The sequence below is a fragment of the Diabrotica virgifera genome, chromosome 2, assembly GCF_917563875.1.
Source record: "Diabrotica virgifera virgifera chromosome 2, PGI_DIABVI_V3a".
In the NCBI taxonomy this organism is placed as follows: domain Eukaryota; kingdom Metazoa; phylum Arthropoda; class Insecta; order Coleoptera; family Chrysomelidae; genus Diabrotica; species Diabrotica virgifera.
Window position 1 is genome coordinate 107,855,350 of NC_065444.1, and position 19,529 is coordinate 107,874,878.

The 19,529-nt window shown below is 33.8% G+C and overlaps 1 protein-coding gene across 1 annotated transcript in view; it reads right to left on the reverse strand.

Moving 5' to 3' along the window:
• Positions 1-8,335: 8,335 nt before the first annotated feature.
• LOC114335866 (uncharacterized) overlaps positions 8,336-19,529 on the reverse strand; it is a 128,688-nt gene continuing 117,494 nt past the window's right edge. The window contains exons 6-8 of the mRNA XM_028286153.2: positions 18,410-18,918; positions 16,927-17,119; positions 8,336-13,244 (exon numbers count right to left, since the gene is read on the reverse strand). Coding sequence (XP_028141954.1) covers positions 16,934-17,119; positions 18,410-18,918 — 695 coding nt within the window. The 3' untranslated portion in view covers positions 8,336-13,244; positions 16,927-16,933. The remainder of the gene's footprint in view (positions 13,245-16,926; positions 17,120-18,409; positions 18,919-19,529) is intronic.

Consider the following 19,529-nt stretch of genomic DNA (forward strand, 5'->3'; position numbering starts at 1 on the left):
AGAATAGTTTTAGAAATATTGACGAAAAACGTAAAAAAAACTAATAATTTACCGACTTCTCCCCCATCTCCCACACCAATGGTGTAACTTTTTACTGAACAATATGTGGTCCATATAGAACAATTTGGTGTTGGAGGAAAACTTTTACTTTGGATGTCTTGGTTAGGCCTTTTTTGGGCCAATTATACTAGACTTCCTCCGTAACTTTGGAACCGTTTATTTTAGTAGGATTATGCGTAGAACCTTTTTTATTTCAAATTTAATGTAGAACATTTTTGTATAGAACTTATTCATGCTAAACCGCATAGTTTTTGAAATATTGACGAAAAACGTAAAGAACTACGAATTTACCGATTTCTCCCCCCACTCCCCCCAAACCCGACGCTCAAAATGGTATGACTTTTTACTGAAGATTATGTGGACCATATAGAACAATTTGGTGTTGGAGGATAACTTTCACTTTGGATGTCTGGGTTATGCCATTTCTTGAATCAATTGTATCATACTATAACACCTTGGCTGCGTTTAGACATATTTATAAACTTACGTTGGGTGCGTTATGAATAGGGTGGCCATAAATGGTTTGGCTCAGACCGGGACATCGTAGTTACCGGGGGGGGGGGCCCGGTGAAGTTAATCCATGGAAATGGGTTGGTTTGTGAAACAAAACTAACATTATGTTTCTTCTTATTTATTACCTACAAGGTTAAAAACTTATAAATCATAGCAAATTATCGTGTTTCTTCTTACACTAACAAAAAATGGCCCACTTCCACTTTAAACTTATTTTTAGTTTGAGGGTCCTGCCTGTTCATCAGATTCTTTTTCTTTTTCATACCAAAAGTATTTTTGGGAACTACTTATTTTTCTCAATGCGTCTTTGTTTTTCAAGAGCATCTCGTAAAATTGGTCGCAGGTGTATTTAAAGTTCACTCGAACCATCAACATTGAACTCATTGTTGTTATATGAAGTCGTGATTTCTCATTTGACCACAAGTTGTTCATGATGGAAAATACTCTTTCTACGGGAGCACTAGTTCCTGGCAAACACATAGCAAATTCGACCACTTTCAAAATAGTATCGTATGCAATATCCTTACTATAAAGCCTTGCGAATATTTGCTTCCATCGCTCTTCAACAGGAGTTTTTACTTTAGTTTTGTCCACTCTGTTCCATTCCGTTAAGTTTTCAGACACAATCTCCTTTACACACTGCCACTGGTCAAAGAGTTTGGTTCTACTTATATATACCTTATCTATGGAGTTTGGTTTCTTCTTCTTCATCCTCAGATATTTTCTTGATCTGTGTGACATTAAAATTAGGTAGGGAGAGATCTTTAGGGAGAGAATTTTGCACTTCTGTCGAATGTGCATGTCGGTAGGCGCACCTGACGGTACAGTGTACAGTCAACAAGAAAAGCTTCTCGTTCATCGCGAAGTACAGCCGATGCAACAAAACACGCATTAAGTAGCACATACACGATACATTTTCATGCACTTTTTAAAACTGTACTAGTTTTTTTTAAGCTATTATGAATTGCGATGAAACTATTAATAAATTATTATCTTTGTTAGTAAAAATATACATTTTTTTATTTTTGCATGAAACCGGGACATTTTAGGGAATTTTCTGAAACCGACGGGACGCCCTCAAAAGTGGTCAAAACCGGGACTGTCCCGGCCAAACCGGGATGTATGGCCACCCTAGTTATGAATCATATTATGTCCCGTATACCCCATTGACCACCATGCGTTATGACACAGTCGACGCAGACAACCGATAGTATAGTACGAGGTCTATTTGTCCCGTAACTCAGCCAAGGTGTCTATCAAACCAGTATTGTTACCCGTCATGTTCTGTGCAGTATCAGTTGTCACATTTTTTAATTTTGTTCCTTACATTTTTTTAAAATGTGCCTACCACATTTTGGCACGATAACGTGCCAAAGTTTTTTTATTTTTTCTAAAATTATATTATTGCTTTGTCCGGCCGAGCAAAAAGTTGCAAAGGGTCGCATTCGGCCCGCGAGCCGCATGTTTCCGATCCCTGTACTAGACAGTCATCGAGCGATTTTCTACTAGTGTTATTTCTGGTTGAATCTTCATGTTTTCCTATTACCTATGTATACTGCTGCATTTTTACCAAACTTTTTAACTGGAAATAGTATCAAAACCAGAACTAAATATTTGAGCTAGACTTTTTATTACACAACGATTCTTTTTCTTCTCTAAGTGCCATCTCCGTGATGAAGGTTGGCAATCATCATGGCTATATTGACCTTCGAGGCAGCTGCTCTGAACAGTTGCCTTGAGCTGCAACCAAACGATTCTCTCAGGTTCTTCAACCAGGAAACGCATCTCCTTCCTACGCTTGTCGTACCCTCTATTTTTCCTTGAATTATGAGTCTCAAGATGTTATATCTTTCGCCTCTCATCACATGTCTGAGATATTGCAATTTTCTCTCTTTTATTGTGTTTTAGATTTCCCTGTCTGCCTATTCTCCTTAACACTTCTATATTAGTGACTACCTTTATCTAACCATGAAATCCTTAACACTCTTCTAAATGTCCACATTTCAAACGCGTTAAGTCGATTTAGTGCATTTCGATTTAAAGTCCATGATTCAGCTCCATAGTTGGCACGTGCTTTTTCAATTCTCGCTCTTATTTCTGCAGTATAATCGTTCTGCTCTATGATTACCGTTCCCAAGTAGGTATATTTTTTTACTCTATCAATCTGCTGGCTGGCTACCGTTAATATTTCGTTTCTATTGCTGTTCTTGCTAATTTTCATAAATTTGCTTTTTTTTGTGTTAAGAGAGAGTCCGTATTCTCCACTATATCTTAATGTTTTGTTCAGTATTCTTTCTAAGTCTTCTATGTTGTCGGCTATTTTGACTGTATCGTCGGCATACCTAATGCTCTTAATTAAACTTCCATTCACTTTTATGCCGACTGTTTCGGTTACCAAAGCTTCTTGTAGGATTCTTCAGACTAAGCATTAAACAATAACGGCGACAATATGCAACTTTGCCTGACCCCTCTCCTTATCTCCATTTCTTCTGACGCTTCTCTTTCAATTTTCACATTTGATCGTTGGCTGTGTTATAAATTTGATATCAATGTTACATCCCTTATATCCAGATTCTTGTTTTTGAGTACTTCTATAAGTCGGTCATGTTTTACCTTATCGAATGCTTTGTTATAGTCTATAAAGCATGCATAAAGATCTCGGTTAACATCCAAGCATCTTTGGGTCAGCACATTAAAAAAAAATAGTGGCTCTCTTGTGCCCACTCCATTCCGAAATCACAAACTGGGAATTATTAATCACTAATATCCATCTCCAACTTAGCGTGTATTCTATTATGGATGATTTTAGCAGAGTTTCTAAGGTATGTGACATTAGACTGATCGACACAATGATCGATACATCAAAATGTAGGTACTATTTCGGCGACTTTAAAACAGTACTTCCAGTTGCAACCCTGTAACCCAAAGTCCGAGGTTAAATTTCTCACCTTTAATGCCATCTTTGTTATAAGCTCTCACTCGACGCCTCATTTTTCATTCTATCAGTTCTAATAATGTATGAGTTATATTTACGGACAGACATACGGAGGGACAGACAGACATGGAACCGGAAGTAGCGATCGAACCGGAACCGGCGACAACAGTAGTTCCGGTTGCAACTCCAAAACCGGAAGTCAGAAGTCAAATTTCTCACCTCTAATACCCTCTTTGTTTCCCTCTGTTTTAATAACTGGGGAGTTATATCCGCGGAGACAGGCATGAAACCGGAAGTATGGGCCATTCCACGAACATACCCCTGTTTTGGATTACTTCGACAACGAATATTTTACTGTGCAACGTAAGAAGTACGAAAGTAAATGGCGCTAATAATTATTCCAATAAACCACAATGTAATTTGCAAGTTACTTTCGTTCTTCTTATTTTGCACAGTAAAATATTCGTTGTCGAAGTAATCTAAAACAGGCGTATGTTCGTGGAATAGGGTACATATATTTGTGCTCGTCTTTATAAGGAGCGTCGAATAATATATCGCTCGTACTATTTCGGCGACTTAAACAATACTTCCGGTTGCTTGTTTCTGCTACGTTCTTGGGATATAAGCTTTCATTCAATACTTCATTTGTCATTATATCTGGTGTAATTACGGATGAGTTGTGCTTACAGACGGGCAGACATGGATAATTCAAGGATATCACATTTTTTCGAAATGGGTGAAAACTTGTATGTATTGAGCTTGGGTTGACCTAATATACAGTAGAACCCCGCTAATCCGAACGTTCGGCAAATCCGAACCAACAGAAAGTGAAAAAAAAAATAAAAAATTCACGACAAAAACTTAAAAACATGTTTATTAAACAGAGTAAAACCAGAAAATTGAACAATGTAGGATTAATAGGACGTTGACATTTAATATTTCTTAAAAATAAATACGTACTTTATATGTAAACTACTTATTCTTCTTCTTCTTCTTCGTGCGACTAGGATTACTCCTGTTTGTCTGCCTCTTATTCTGTTTCAGTTGTTGTTGTCGACTGTACATTGGCTTTCCACCTTTTCGGCGGCTTTCCAACGGGTCTTCTGCTATACGGCTTGTTGTTTTTACAGATGTTCGCTAATCTATCCGGTTCCATTCGGTTTACATGTTCGTAAATGTAAGTGCGTAAACTACGTAAGCGTAGTGCTTATAAATGTTAAATATAAACTTGCTTCGGTTTCCTTGCAGTCAACTTAGTCCAAAAATAATGTCCGCAGTCCACACTCTTGCGAGAACGTTTTGTGACTCAAAATCAACGAAAACGAAAGCTTTGAATTATTAGTTAGGCTAACTTTCGGATAATCCGAACTTTTCGGAATCCGAACAGGCTGTCCCCCCAATTAGTTCGGATTTGCGGGGTTCTACTGGATATGTATAATTAATAGTATTTTGGAAACACTATTCGTTTATTTAGTTTACATATGACGTAATAATTAAGTACATGTTAACAATAACAGAAAGAGTGAATGAATATCATATCAATATGCTAAAAATGAAAAGTCAGTTCGCTGCGTGTGTAATAAATTCTCCGGCGCACGCACTTCGCGTTTCATCTCCTCATGATAGACCGAGAGCCCGTCGCATGATATACCGATATATCACACTCCTCCCTCCTGGATGAATTTACTCATTGATAAGAGTGCGATCGGGTGAGAATTTTTTAATAGTGATTTAAGGAGAAAAATACGGGTTCGCGCAATACCGTATTAACAATGTCCGAAGTTGTCGGTAGCGCGTAAAACTTTAAAGCTAATAATATAGAGTGTAGAATTGGAATAATAAGTGAGGGCTAGCTGGAACCCAGGTACAGTAACACAGTGACGGATGCTGCAGGTGGCGTCTCATCGCAGGGGACTTCAACCAGTTCGTGTACTTGCTGAGACTTTGGAAGCCGTAGCCGTAAGGGAAATGACTTTTTCTTATGCAAGACATTAGAACCTTTAATGTTCGTAATACCTAGAAGCATAGCCGGTTCGTTACAGTTAGTAGGACCTTATAACACTATAGCCGAACTAGTATACTCATCATAGTCCTTCAAACACCTTGGAGGTTTTCTTATTCGAGCGGGTAGCTTCTTGACTTCAGAGGCCTGCTCTCCAAGTTGTGGTTCTGGATCTACCAAATCGTTAGGATGCGGAAAAAGCTGTTGCGGAGTTACGCGTATCCCTGTTTCCATCGAGGTTGACGGTGTAACTTCGTCTGTTGTTTCCTGGTCACATACACGAGTCCTTATTTGGCCAGAATGACGACGTAAAATTTTACCATCAGGTGTTTGAACTTTGTAGCTTAATGGTCCGGTGGTTTCAATTATTTTGGAAGGAAGCCACTTTTGGCCAGGAGTAAAAGACCTTGCAAATACAGTCTCGTTTTCGTGAAAAACTCTTGGCACTGCTTTATTAGGATATCTGATCTCTTGTTTGGATATCATCTCTTTCCTAAAATCAGGCTGTATACGATCAAATAGTGAGCCTAACTTCCGCCCCATTAATATTTCGGATGGGCATCTCCCTGTTGCACAATGGGGTGTAATGGGCTGAGTAAGGAGATACCTGTGCAATGCTACTTGTATGTTGGTTTGTTCATTGCTATCTGTCATTTTATTGAGTGCATTTTTTACATTTTGTACCATGCGTTCCGCTTGCCCATTACAACTTGGATGGTACGGTGCAACCAATGCTTGTCTAATAAGGTTTTTGTTTAAAAAATCTTGGAACTCAGCCGACGTAAAACTAGTTCAGTTATCAGATACGACAACATCTGGGATGCCATGAGTGACAAATAAACCGCGTAAAATGTCTATGGCCACAGCACTAGAGGTATTTGGAACGATTTTTACCTCCAACCACTTTGAATATGAGTCTATGATTATCAGAAACATTTTTCCTTTAAATGGACCGGCAAAATCGAGGTGTATCCTTGTCCATGGAGCTCTGGCCCACTCCCAAGGATGGATTGGAGCCTTTTTTGGTATATTTCTAGACTCCTGGCACTCGCAAGTGTGGATAAGATACTCTGTACCGCTGGCACTGAATAAGGTTCTGGATTTAGTGCTAAGTTCAAAGTAGATTTGTAATCGCCGCTGATCCGAACCTCTCCGTTTTCTTTGCAAACGGATCCCGGTAAGATCCCAAATCTGTGTTAAATATATCTGGGTATTCTTCTGGATAATTAATAATGGATAAAATCTGACTTAGCCCTGCTATGGTTAATCCTAACCTATCAAACCAGTTTCTGCACAGTAGACTGGCGCGGTTGCCTTCCGTGACTATAAGAGGAAGTTTCGTTGATCGTTTACCTCTTTTTACCTCCACTAGACACTCACCCAGTGTGGGTATCACTGTGTTTTGATAATCTCGCAGAATAACACTGGATTGATTTAATTTAGGTCGATCTTCACTAAACATTTTATGGTAGGTTGATTTGCTAATCACTGAGAAACTTGCGTCCAAATCAACCTCCATTTTCACATTTTTGTCATTGAATAGCACGTCTACTAAATATTTACCGGTAATACTATCAGACGTCACGTTAAATAACGAATAATTATATTCACTACTTTGATAACAAACACTTTGAGTATTTCCCGAAACCGACTCGGTATTGGTCGTCGATCCTTCGGTAGTCTAATGCACTTTGCGTCTTTGATTTTGGTCTTTCTTTTTACCAAAACAAGCTATTTCAATAGGTCCAATTTTCCTGCAATATGTACAGGTTGATTTAATGTGTTCACAATGTTCAGGGGAATGTTCCTTTTCGCACCGAAAACACTTTTACGTTCGCGATCAGCTGATTTTTGTTTTAATTGTCCTGACTGATTTTTACGAAAACCTACTGCGTTCACCTCACTTTCTCGTAACACCTGCAAACTTTGAACAGCCACCTCGTGTGCTAGGTACATGTCTTGTGCGTCTTTAAGTTTTAACTTTTCTGTGGCGAGCAACTTTTGCTGCAAGGGCTCATCCGAAATGCCGCAAACTAATCTATTGCGTAGCATTGTGTCCAGGTCAGTTCCGAAACCACGTGGTTCTGTCAATTTTCGCAATTCTTTTAGATACACAGAAATTGTTTCACCAGTCTGCTGATTTCGCCTATAAAACTTGAACCTGCAGACAATTTCAGACGTTTTTGCCGCAAAATGTTTTTTCAACTCCTCAGTGATCTTTTCGTAGCTCAAATCACTAACTTTTGCTGGTGCAACCAAAGACCTTATAATTTCATAAGTATTTGCCCCACACAGACTCATAAATGTGGCTCTTTTCTTCTCCAGGTCCGTAATATTATTGGCCGTCAAGAAGAAATTCGTTCCACGTAGGAGTCCCAATTTTTTGGTTCACTAACATTGAAATTTTCTGTTGCTGTAAGCTGCCATCTTGTCTAAACTTTATCTTATTATTTATCACCGGGATGAATAAAGCACTTAATTTTGTTGTAATCCACGTATCCCATCCTCGTCGCCAGTTTTATGTATTGAGCCTGGGTTGACCTAATATATTTAATACAACAGTATTTTGGAAACACTACTCGTTTATTTAGTTTACATATGACGTAATAATTAATTACATGTTAACAATAACAGCGATATTGAATATGCTAAAAATGAAAAGTCAGTTCGCTGCGTGTGTGTAATAAATTCTCCGGCGCATGCACTTCCCGTTTCATCTCCTCATGATAGACCGAGAGCCCGTCGCATGATCGATATATCACAAAATCAGTTTAGTTTTTTGCATCCCCGAGGTTGTTACTAAATCAAAATAAATGAGCCTATAATCAAATTTATCTATAGATATTTTATTTACATATATAACTTATTACAAAACAAAATATTAAAATTGCCAACGTACAAAATTAGCTTAAACATGCCTATTTTAAATTATACCAATAAAAAAATTTATTTAGTAAATTTAATGGCACTTAATATAACACTCGAATATAAAAAAATATCTTGTTAGTAGGTGCATACTTAAAAAGATAATACAGCTAAAAGGTAATCAACGCATAATATGTAGGTATATGTAATATACAGTCGGAAAAATGAAAGATTACCCATGAACGATCATATCAATCACATATTATTCAGATTATTAATAATAATCCCTCTCTCTCGTTTTGCTATTTATGAAAAAAGACAGCAAATACAAAATATGTGATTGATGTGATCGTTCATGGGTAATCTTTCATTTTTCTGAGTGTACGTATTGTAGCTTAAAATCTAATTTATTTATCGGTAAATATTTTGTTGAAGATTTAACTAGCTAAATAAAAATTATGTGTTATTTTCCATAATTGGTGGTAAAATTTCTAAGCTTAAAGTCACAATCAAAATAAAATACATTAAAATTTTACCATATACCAATTAAAACAAACACTACCGAATAAGAAAAAACTAAAATACTAATTAAAACGGGAGTTGGCTATGTACCACAGAGTTAAATAACTTTTAACATGAAGGAAAAGCGAAATTAGACAGGGAGACACGGTATCTCCCAAACTCTTTACGGCAGTACTTGAACATGCTTTCAAACAATTGGAATGGGACGCCAAAGGAATAAATGTCGACGGTGAAAGGTTTTCCCACCTACGATTCGCAGACGACATAGTTCTTATAACAGACAACTTAAAAAGAGATTAGAACTATCCTTACTGAGTTAGATGCTGCCTGTAAAAAAGCTGGTTTAAACATTAATTTTGGAAAGACACAATACATGACAAACCTAGTACCAAGCGAAAATCCAAAAGTTAACTTCAACAAAAGAGCGTTGGTCCATAAATATAAATACTTAGAGCATGAAATACAAATAGCCAGGGATAACTGCCGAATTACAAAGAAGGATCACCTTGGGATATGGAGCTCTAGCAGACACCTTCAAGAGCAACATGCCAAATTATTTGAAAAAAAAGACGATCGATCAATGTGTGCTTCCAGTCATGACTTACGGCGCCGAAACATTATCTTTAACCCAGATCACTGCAATCAAACTTAGAGTGGCCCAAAGAAGATTGGAACGGTCACTACTTGGACTGACTCTCAGAGACAGGGTTAGAAACAACGAGGAAATAAGAAGGGACAGGCGTCACAGATATCATAGAGCGAGTAGCATGGCTGAAGTGGAATTGGGCGGGCCATGTAGCCAGAATGAAGGACCGAAGGTGGACCCAAAAAATTACAGTGTGGAGACCACGAACAGACAGAAGTAGAGGTAGACCACCTACACGATGGAGAGACGACGTCAAAAGGATTGCTGGGAATTGGTTGCAGGAAGCCCAAGATCGACAAAACTGGAAGAAATTACAGGAGGCCTATGTTCAACATGAAGTAAAAACTTCTTTTTGTATTTGGTAATTTTAATTAAGAATAAAATTTAAAAATCTAAATGGATTACATAAGTGTTCAGAACGTTTTCGGACTTATCAGTCCATCCTCAGTGAACTTATTTTACTTGCTAAATAACACAAGATCCAAACAGTGTTTAAGAGGATGGACTGAGGAAGTCCGAAAACGTTCTAAACACTTATGTAACCATTTGGATTTTTAGAATTTTAATTCTGAATTATTAAAATTATACCAATTACAAAAAGGAGTTTTTACTTCATGTTAACAGTTATTTAAAATACTAACGTTACAGTTTCACGTAATTTGCACTGTATAGAATATAATATCATACGTAATGTATAAAATTGGTTCTAAATTTGGTGGCATTTTTTTATAAAAAATATTTACTTCTAAATGCGATCTTAATATACAAATATACCTTTTTAGCTGTATATTTTACATAGACATAGTTAAAACGGTCTGACTTAGTATATACTATATAATATATATTTGACTATATAATTAAAATCCCAATAAAATATTTTGCTAAATCCTTATAAATCAATTAAAAGTCTATATACATGTTGGAAGAATAAAGTTACAATAATTACTTAATATATTTTTTGGAAATATATTCTTTAATAAAAAATAATTTACTTATATATAAAATATTTTTTAAATTTTTTAATTTTTAAAAAGGAATGTTATTAAATTTGTTTATCTGGTTCATCTCTTCTGATAATAATTTATAAGTTCATCTACTTGCTTTTATACAGAGAGGTTCAAAATTATGGAATAAATTCATTTTTTCGAGAATAGGCCACTTTAATGACAAATCCCGAGACGTCGATTTTTATTTGTAAATTATGATTTTTTGTCATCTATGCCATAATAGTGATGTCATCCGTCTGGGCGCGATGACGTAATCGATGATTATTTTAAATGAGAATAGGGATCGTGTGCCTGCTTATTTGAAAGTTTATGCAATTCTCTATTCAGTAATATAAACATTATCATAATTATTAATATAAGGTGTAAAAAAACTATTTTTTAATAATAATGGACACAAAAGAAGAATGTAGGTATTTAATTTACTTAATTCAAAATACATGAAAACAGAAAAAAAAATTTGACAAATAAACATTGCTTTTCGCTTAAATTAAATGTTTAAACTACCAAGAGATAGGTGGGTTTATTTGTCAAATAAACATTTTTTTCTGTTTTCTGACAGCAGTAAATTGTATTTTGAATTAAATAAATTCATCTTCAATAACATTCTTCTTTTTGTGTCAAATAATTGAATTCAAAACAAATTATTTTGGACACCCTGTATGAATAATTATGCCAAAAAATAATAACTCAAAAAATAAAAATCCACCTGTTAAAGGATTTTTTTCCAAAGTGGCTTATTCTAGAAAAAAATAATTTATTCCTTAATTTTGAACCTTTTATAATAGTTCACAGAAGCCCTACAATTTATAAACTAACAATGTTTCTAGAATATAGGTAATACGATAAATTAATATATATTCATCCACAAAACTGTTTGAATTCAATGAAATGTAATAATTGTATTAATGTTTTATATTATATATTATGATATATAGCAAAATTGTAAAATGGTTTTTAACATTAAATTAGGTACAATTTGAATCGTATCAATTAAATAATTACATTATTGTAGTGGCTATTTGCAGTTTAAAACTTAATAAAGTACAATACAAACCTTAAAGTAAACTTTAAATATTGAAACTAATACAAATCGTTAACTTGAGCAAATTCGAAATACATACATTATATTTTACAAAATAAAATAATTTTAAGTGTAGTATTATAAAACTTTATGTACATAAGTCATTTTCTCTAAATTCTAAATAAAAAAACTGGGCTTGTTTAGACAGTGGTTCGGGTTGTTGCAGAAATGTAATATTTTCTGTTAATTAATTTATTGAATATTTTTGTCTAAATGTAGTTTAGCGCTAAGAATCAATTTTCTTTAAACGTTTATATTTTTCTTATCAATAATTTTACTTAAATAGAAATAAACATCTGCCAAGAAACCCAGATTCAAGATAAAACAATTGAGTTGGCATATATGCCAGAAACAAAAACTAAACAAGCGTTAATAAGTTGCTTCTGCAAAAACTTTGGCCTCTTTTGCGCTGGTTGTGTTCAAAGTTTGGTCATCGAATATCATGACCACATAAATAAAAATAATAGACTTTTATTCGATGCTTCCTTGAGGTTATGTATATAACAAAACACTACGACGACCCAAGTGAATGAATTATGTTAAATCTTAAGGTGGGGACAGACATGCAACAAAATTTCGTAACGTAACACCGTCGCACAACACTTTTTTGTTATGCATCAAAAATACGTCGTGTCAGAAAATATAGCATATCAATACATCGTCGCGTAACCTACAACCAGAACAATACTGGTGTTCCATCTGAATTAAAACATTAATTTTTGTACACGCATCTACTGTTGTTCGAAATTCTGCAGCAAATTCTTCCCAAGCACTATGCTTTTTTATTTTATTATAATATTTCGGATGTTTTGGATCCCACAAAAATTTTTTATTTTGGTAGGTAACTATATTTAGAAGCAATGTTATATTCTTCCTACTCCATACTCAATGGTATATTCTACTCCATAATAACAACTATGTCAACTGAATAAATGAAACCTCCAAACTTGCAAACAAGTCGTGCAATATCGGCGCTCAACGTTCCTTTGATGCAGCAGCAAAATACCGACAACTGATGGGACGCCACGATGTTACTATGTTACGGTGTTACGCTGTTACGAAATGCGGTCCAGACTTGCTACGCGACGGTGTTACGATATGAAGTTTTGTTGCATGTATGTACGCACCTTTATGCAGTCTCTTGAATTCGTGTAATTTAAAATATATAATAAATTATAGCTATTCTTTAATACTTAGAAACGAATATAACAATGTTCTGTTCTACGCTTCAATTCAAACAAATGGTAAGAAAACTTACTTTGCCGTGGTTTATAGACTGGTTAGACTTTCTTATTATTTAGATGCCTCTAATTTTAAAATTACAGGATTATTTATATACATACATATATAAAAATCCCCTTTTGGTAGGGATATAAATTATGTCTACGTACTATTTATAAAGTAGTATGTACTATTTCCAGTCGTTCCCCTTTTCTGCCACTTTTTTCGCTTCATTCCATGTTTTGTCCTTCTGCTTCAATATGTTTCGAATTATTCCACTGGGGCTTCCGCTTTATATTTATTAATCAAAATATTTTATAATATTATACATGAACGTTAGCGTTGAGTTGTTTTCCAATCGGTATGTTACAAAATGAGGATCCCTTTGTTATCTAAAATAATAGAAAAAAAAAACGATTAAAAAAATTCAAGACAATTAAATATCTATGTCTTATAAATATTAAATTACGTTTTCTCAGATAAAATAAATCAAATGAAATATTTATTCAAACGTTATTAAAATAGCCAAAAAGATTTCAAATAGTTGTTAATTAACAAAAATATTTTATTAAAAACAAAATAAGTTACAATTATTAGTCTATTAATTTAGTCTAAGTTATTTTAATAAATAAATAAAGATATAAATTTAGTCGAAAAGAGCCAAATAAAGCTAGATAAATAAGTTAAATTAACAACATTTCAAAGTTTGTTGCACGGCGATTAAGCAGGCCGATGCTTCGTATCTCCCCTATATATCCAACGATTTGGACATATTGTATATAAGTGATTACGTACATTAATGCTAAAATGACTGATGCATCATCATATGCATTACCCATAATTGTCTCAGCTGTAGAGGAAATTCTTCAAAAAGAATAAGTAAGTACTTCTTCCTGTATAAAACGAAGGTAAGGTTCGTCTGTTCTTAGACACGAATGTAATCGCTAAAGTGAGTTATCTCTAAATTTACTGAAACCTTATCCTGAAAATAAACTTCAAAGATTCCATGTGGATTTTCCTCAGCCCATGAGTGATCATTATAGAAATTTCTTATACAATGTCGTCTTAAAGTAGCCTTGTCAGTAAACAAAATGCCATCTAAAAAATTGGAATTTGAGCTATTTGATGAAGAATCTATTGACAAAAAATAGACAGAAAAAAGTATCTAGGAAGTAAAGCTTGCACACGTTGGATATGAAAAAGAACTAAAAGTTGTTTTCGTTCTAAAAACAACTGTTTTTTTTTATATAAATGCAGACTAAAAATCTAAAACGCAGAATTTAAAGGCCAATAGTGTCGAAATTTCATAAATGTCAATAGTGTCAAAATTTTATAATTTAGTAGAGTAAACTTGCCGGCGAATGTACCAATTGCAAACAAGCATTATGGCGTTATAAATTTGAATTAATCCTCCTAGTTTGAAAACGAGGTATAGACAATTTTTATTAAAGGAGTTAAAAAACGCATTAATATGTCTTAGTTTTCTTGCACAAAAACAGTGCCCATATGAAAAAAAGGAAAGAAAGTTTATTTGTCATAAATTGAATGAGGAACACAAAAATAATACTTATTGAAGTTATACTTCTTTAGGCCGGCACGAGGGTGAATTTTCACATTCCCTGGCGCATGCGCACACCGACAGTATATTAGTCAATAATTATCGTTATATACAGCGTGTCTACTTAAGTTGGAAACATATGGAAAACTTTTTTATTATTAATTTTACGAAAAAAAGTTATTCTTTATAAAAAGCTCTGCATGCCCCAAAACCTAAGATTGAATCATTAGATATCAAATTTTCTTAATATTATACGAGGTATGTCAAAATATATGAATTTCGGTCAAGGGTAAAGTACCTTTATTTCTCTCAATATCGAAAATTCTTACGATAAAAAGTTGTTTGGAATTAAAAACTAAGATCAAATATGCAATTACATGCTTCTAATTGAAAAAAAAGTTTTTTTTTCTCAAATTTATGGATACCCAACATCGTTTTTAATTATTACAAATATGATAACTGGTTTATTATTCATTTTACGAAAAAAAGTTATTCTTCATAAAAAGCTTTGCATGGTCTAAAATCTAAGGCACAACCATGATATATCAACATTTATTAATTTTATACGAGGTGTGTCAAAAAATATGAAATTCGCTCAAGATTATAGTACCTTTATATTTCACAATATTTCAATTAGAAGAATGTAATTGCATATTGAAACATAGTTTTTAATTCTAAACAACTTTTTTAATAACCGTTTTCAATATTGTGAAAAATAAAGGTACTTTACTCTTGAGTGAAATTCATATTTTTTTATATACCTCGTATAAAATTAATAAAATGTGATATCTGATGGTTGCATCTTCGGTCTTAGGACATACAGAGCTTTTTATAAAGAATACCTTTTTTCGTAAAAGTAATATTAAAAGAGTTATCGTATGTGTAATAAATAAAAACGAAGTTAGTATCAATAAATTTGAGAAAAATTTGGAAAATATTTTTTCCAATTAGAAGCATGTAATTGCATATTTGATCTTAGTTTTTATTTCCAAACAACTTTTCATAATAATAATTTTCGATATTGAGAGAAATAAAGGTACTTTACTCTTGAACGAAATTCATATTTTTTGACATACCTCGTATAATATTGACAAAATTTGATATCTGATGATTGAATCTTAGGTTTTAGAGCAAGCAGAACTTTTTATAAAGAATAACTTTTTTTCGTAAAATAAATAACAAAAAAGTTTCCCATATGTTTCCAACTTAAGTAGACACGCTGTATATGACAGTATATTTAGTCGCTCAGACGTTATACGGGATCTTATTGGGTGTTAAAATCATCTGTTAATAATTGTTGGAGACTATGGATCAACAAATCTTGTGTATATTAGTTTTTATTGTTGTTATGGCAGAAAAAAGCAATTTTATAATAGTAGTGACTTTTTAAATAATTGTAAATGTTTCAGTATCCTAATAAAATTACATAGGTACTATTTGGAAAATTTAAAATGAACCTATCAAAATAGCATGTAATGCTTTGATTTACATAATTTGATTACCATCAAAATTTCTGTCAATATTCACCTAATACCTTGTTTTCTTACTCTATGTTTTGTTGTATTTTAATATCTCAATATTTCAATATTCTACAAAAATCAAAATAATTTGGTTAAATTCAAAACTGTCAAAAGTTTAAACCGTTTAGTTCGTCGATCTTCCCACATGATGCAGGTGTCTCCATGGGTAGAAGTGTAAGATGAATGAAGTCCAATACTAACTGCGCAAACATAAGCGGGTTCGAACCCCAATAGAAACTTTTATTTTTTAGTGTTTTTATACATTTTATGATTGTTACATTTATTATATTTTTTTTTTCAGAAAATACGTATTTAGTTAAAAAATTTTCCGACAATTATTGTTCAGAAATCATTTGTGGCATTTTTCAATGTGTTTCTGTGTGTTTTATTCTTTTATTTTTTTAATTTTTGATACTGTTTTAATAAAATTTTTTTGAAAAGTAGTTAAGTATTAAAATTAATTTAATATTTAAATAAAATATAAATAAACTGTTTAAAGTATATTAATTTCGTTGAAATTATATAATAGAAGTGTAACTTCTTACGTGCGTACAAAGTACACACACATTCTTTTTTTAAATTATCTCAATGGAAATATACTTAACTACAAATCATTTGCACATCTCAACCGGTTTTAGAGCAATGAACAAATCGTCAGTTTCTAAGAAAAATTTTAACACTCCGTATGTCGGAAAACGAAGTATTTGCAGACATACATTTATATAGCAAACTGTATTTTTTCATGTGAAATCACCCTCTTTCTCGCACTTATTTACTAACACCAACTATATTATTCAAACGTATATGTATTATTCAAATGGCCTAAAATCCGACAATTTAAAGCTCTGTAACTGAGAAATTATTGATTTCTGAGTCTTAGAGCATTGAGAATTTTTGGTCAGCATGACCAAAGCCACCTCTCTGTAAAGTTTAGAAGAAAAGTGCGGGGGTCGTTTGTAAAATTCTGTTTAATCTTGAATAATAGGTATACCTTACCTAGTTTTTATCTCCAATGACCTCTACCATTCATTTGCGAACCAGACACAATCACAGGACTGGGTGGAACGGCTCTGGCTTCGTACATACCTCGTGGAACTTCAGATCTTTCCAACACCTCCCCGGAAAGATCCAAATCGTGTACCATTTGCATTATTTCCCTTTCTTTTTTTATATCTTCTCTATCTTCAACCTAAAGTATAATATCGTATTAATAAAATTAATATACATAATGGAATCTATTGTTTATTATGGAATATAATATACAGAGTGTCCCAAAAGTAGTGGAACGGTCGAATATTTCGCGAAATAAACATCGGATCGAAAAACTGAAAAATACGTGTTTAATCATTTTCAAAAATCTATCCAATGACACCAAACACCAACCCCCACTACACCCCCTGGAGGTGGGGTGGGGGGTAACTTTAAAATCTCAAATGGAAACCCCTAGTTTTTCTTGCAGATTTGGATTCGTTGCGTAAAAGTAAGCAACTTTTATTCAAGACATTTTTTCGAACTGTGGATAGATGGCGCTATAATTGGGAAAAACCATTTATCCTGATACCATAGGTAAATTATACAAACGGTCCAATATCTCGAGAAATACACTTCCAAATAATGAGAAACCAAAAAAAGAGTTTTTAATACTTTTCGAAAACCTATCGAATAACACTAAACATGACCCTCCAACTCACCCCCTGGAGGTGGGGTGGGGGGTAACTTTAAAATCTTAAATAGCAACCCCCACTTTTTATTACAGATTCGGATTCGTAATGAAAAATTAAGCAACATTTATTCGAAACATTTTTTAGAATTGTTGATATATGGCGCTTTAATTGGAAAAATACGATTTATCAGCGCCATCTATCAGCAATTTTAAAAAATGTTTCGAATAAATGTTGTTTAATTTTTCATGACGAATTCGAATCTGCAATAAAAATTGGGGTTGCTATTTAAGATTTTAAATTTATCCCCCACCCTATCTCCAGGGGGTGGGTTAGAGGGTCATGTTTGGTGTTTATCGATAGGTTTTCGAAAACTATTAAAAACCTCTTTTTTGTTTTCTCATTTTGAAGTGTATTTCTCGAGATATTAGACCGTTTCTATAATTTACCTATGGTATCAGGAAAAATGGTTTTTTCCAATTGAAGCGCCATCTATCCACAGTTCGAAAAAGTCTTGAATAAAAGTTGCTTACTTTTACGTAACGAATCCAAATCTGCAAGAAAAACTAGGGGTTTCCATTTGAGATTTTAAAGTTACCCCCCACCCCACCTTCAGGGGGTGTAGTGGGGGTTGGTGTTTGGTGTCATTGGATAGATTTTTGAAAATGATTAAACACATATTTTTCAGTTTTTCGATCCGATGTTTAGTTCGCGAAATATTCGACCGTTCCCCTACTTTTGGGACACCCTATATATAAATACACGGGTTATATCATATTCGGACTTTACTCATAAAAAAATTTTGTACAAATACTTACATCATGTCCATTGGGAATAGGGGTAGCAAATTTTAAGTTTGCCAAGCTTCCGTAACTTCTACTTCTATGCTCCTGCCTAATAGAATAAGAAAATGCCCTTTCGTTGAGATGACCTTTCTTCTTATATATTCCTGTATTAAAAGGACTTTCGTCATTATCTAAATTAGGGTCATCCAATCCATTCATACTCTGTGCTAATTTCTTATTCATTTTTGCCTTCTCCATGTTTTTCTCTTTATTTTTACTTTTCTGCTTTCCTTGTGATTCCATAGTGGCGTAGTGCTGCATTAAGTAGGCCTCGTGAGGAAAATTAACTGGTTGATAACTAGCTACTGGACTTAAGGCTCTATTGCTTGGCATGTAAATAGGTTCCTCTACATGTTTGTGTTTCTTCTTATTCTTGGGAATTGTCGTAGGGTAAATTATGGGTGCTACTGGTACTAATGGAGGCGGTATCGGTCTTGCAGGGATAAGAACTTTGCTTCTTGGTCGATGAGAAAATGTATTACCTAAAACAAAAATATTTAAATTAGTTTATGATTTATTCAGAAAAAAAAACTAATTTAATATATTTTTTGATTAATAACAAATTATTATTCAACTTTTTTCAATCAATTAAAAAATTAAAAAGAAAGGACAAAGATATAAGCTGAACCGAATATAATTAAAAAAAATGTTATGCAGACGATGTAATCCATGATATCAGACAAAGCAGATAAACTATGGCGAATGGAACCAAAATTCAAAACAGTGGCTAAGACATAGACAATGAAAAGATTAACATATAGTAGGCAGTCAGATAAGTACTTAGCCTCACCGCCTGATGGCGCCACTATCTCAAGAGAAATACCAGTTACTAATGTAAGATCGTAGTTTCAAAGAGCGCTTGGATGCTGTGTTCGGTGACTCTTCAGGCACGTATTCACTATGTTGGTGCTCCTCTTGCGCTCCGCGCTCCTGCAACTGCTTCATATAGTGTATACGTTCGCGCTCCCGGACCGTGCAACGGTGCGCCTCAGCGATCCAATCGGTGGCGGTTTATATATAGTCCAGGAACTGAAGCTTTTCACCTCGTAATTTTTACAGAATGGATCGATTTGCTTGAAAATTTGAGAATGGG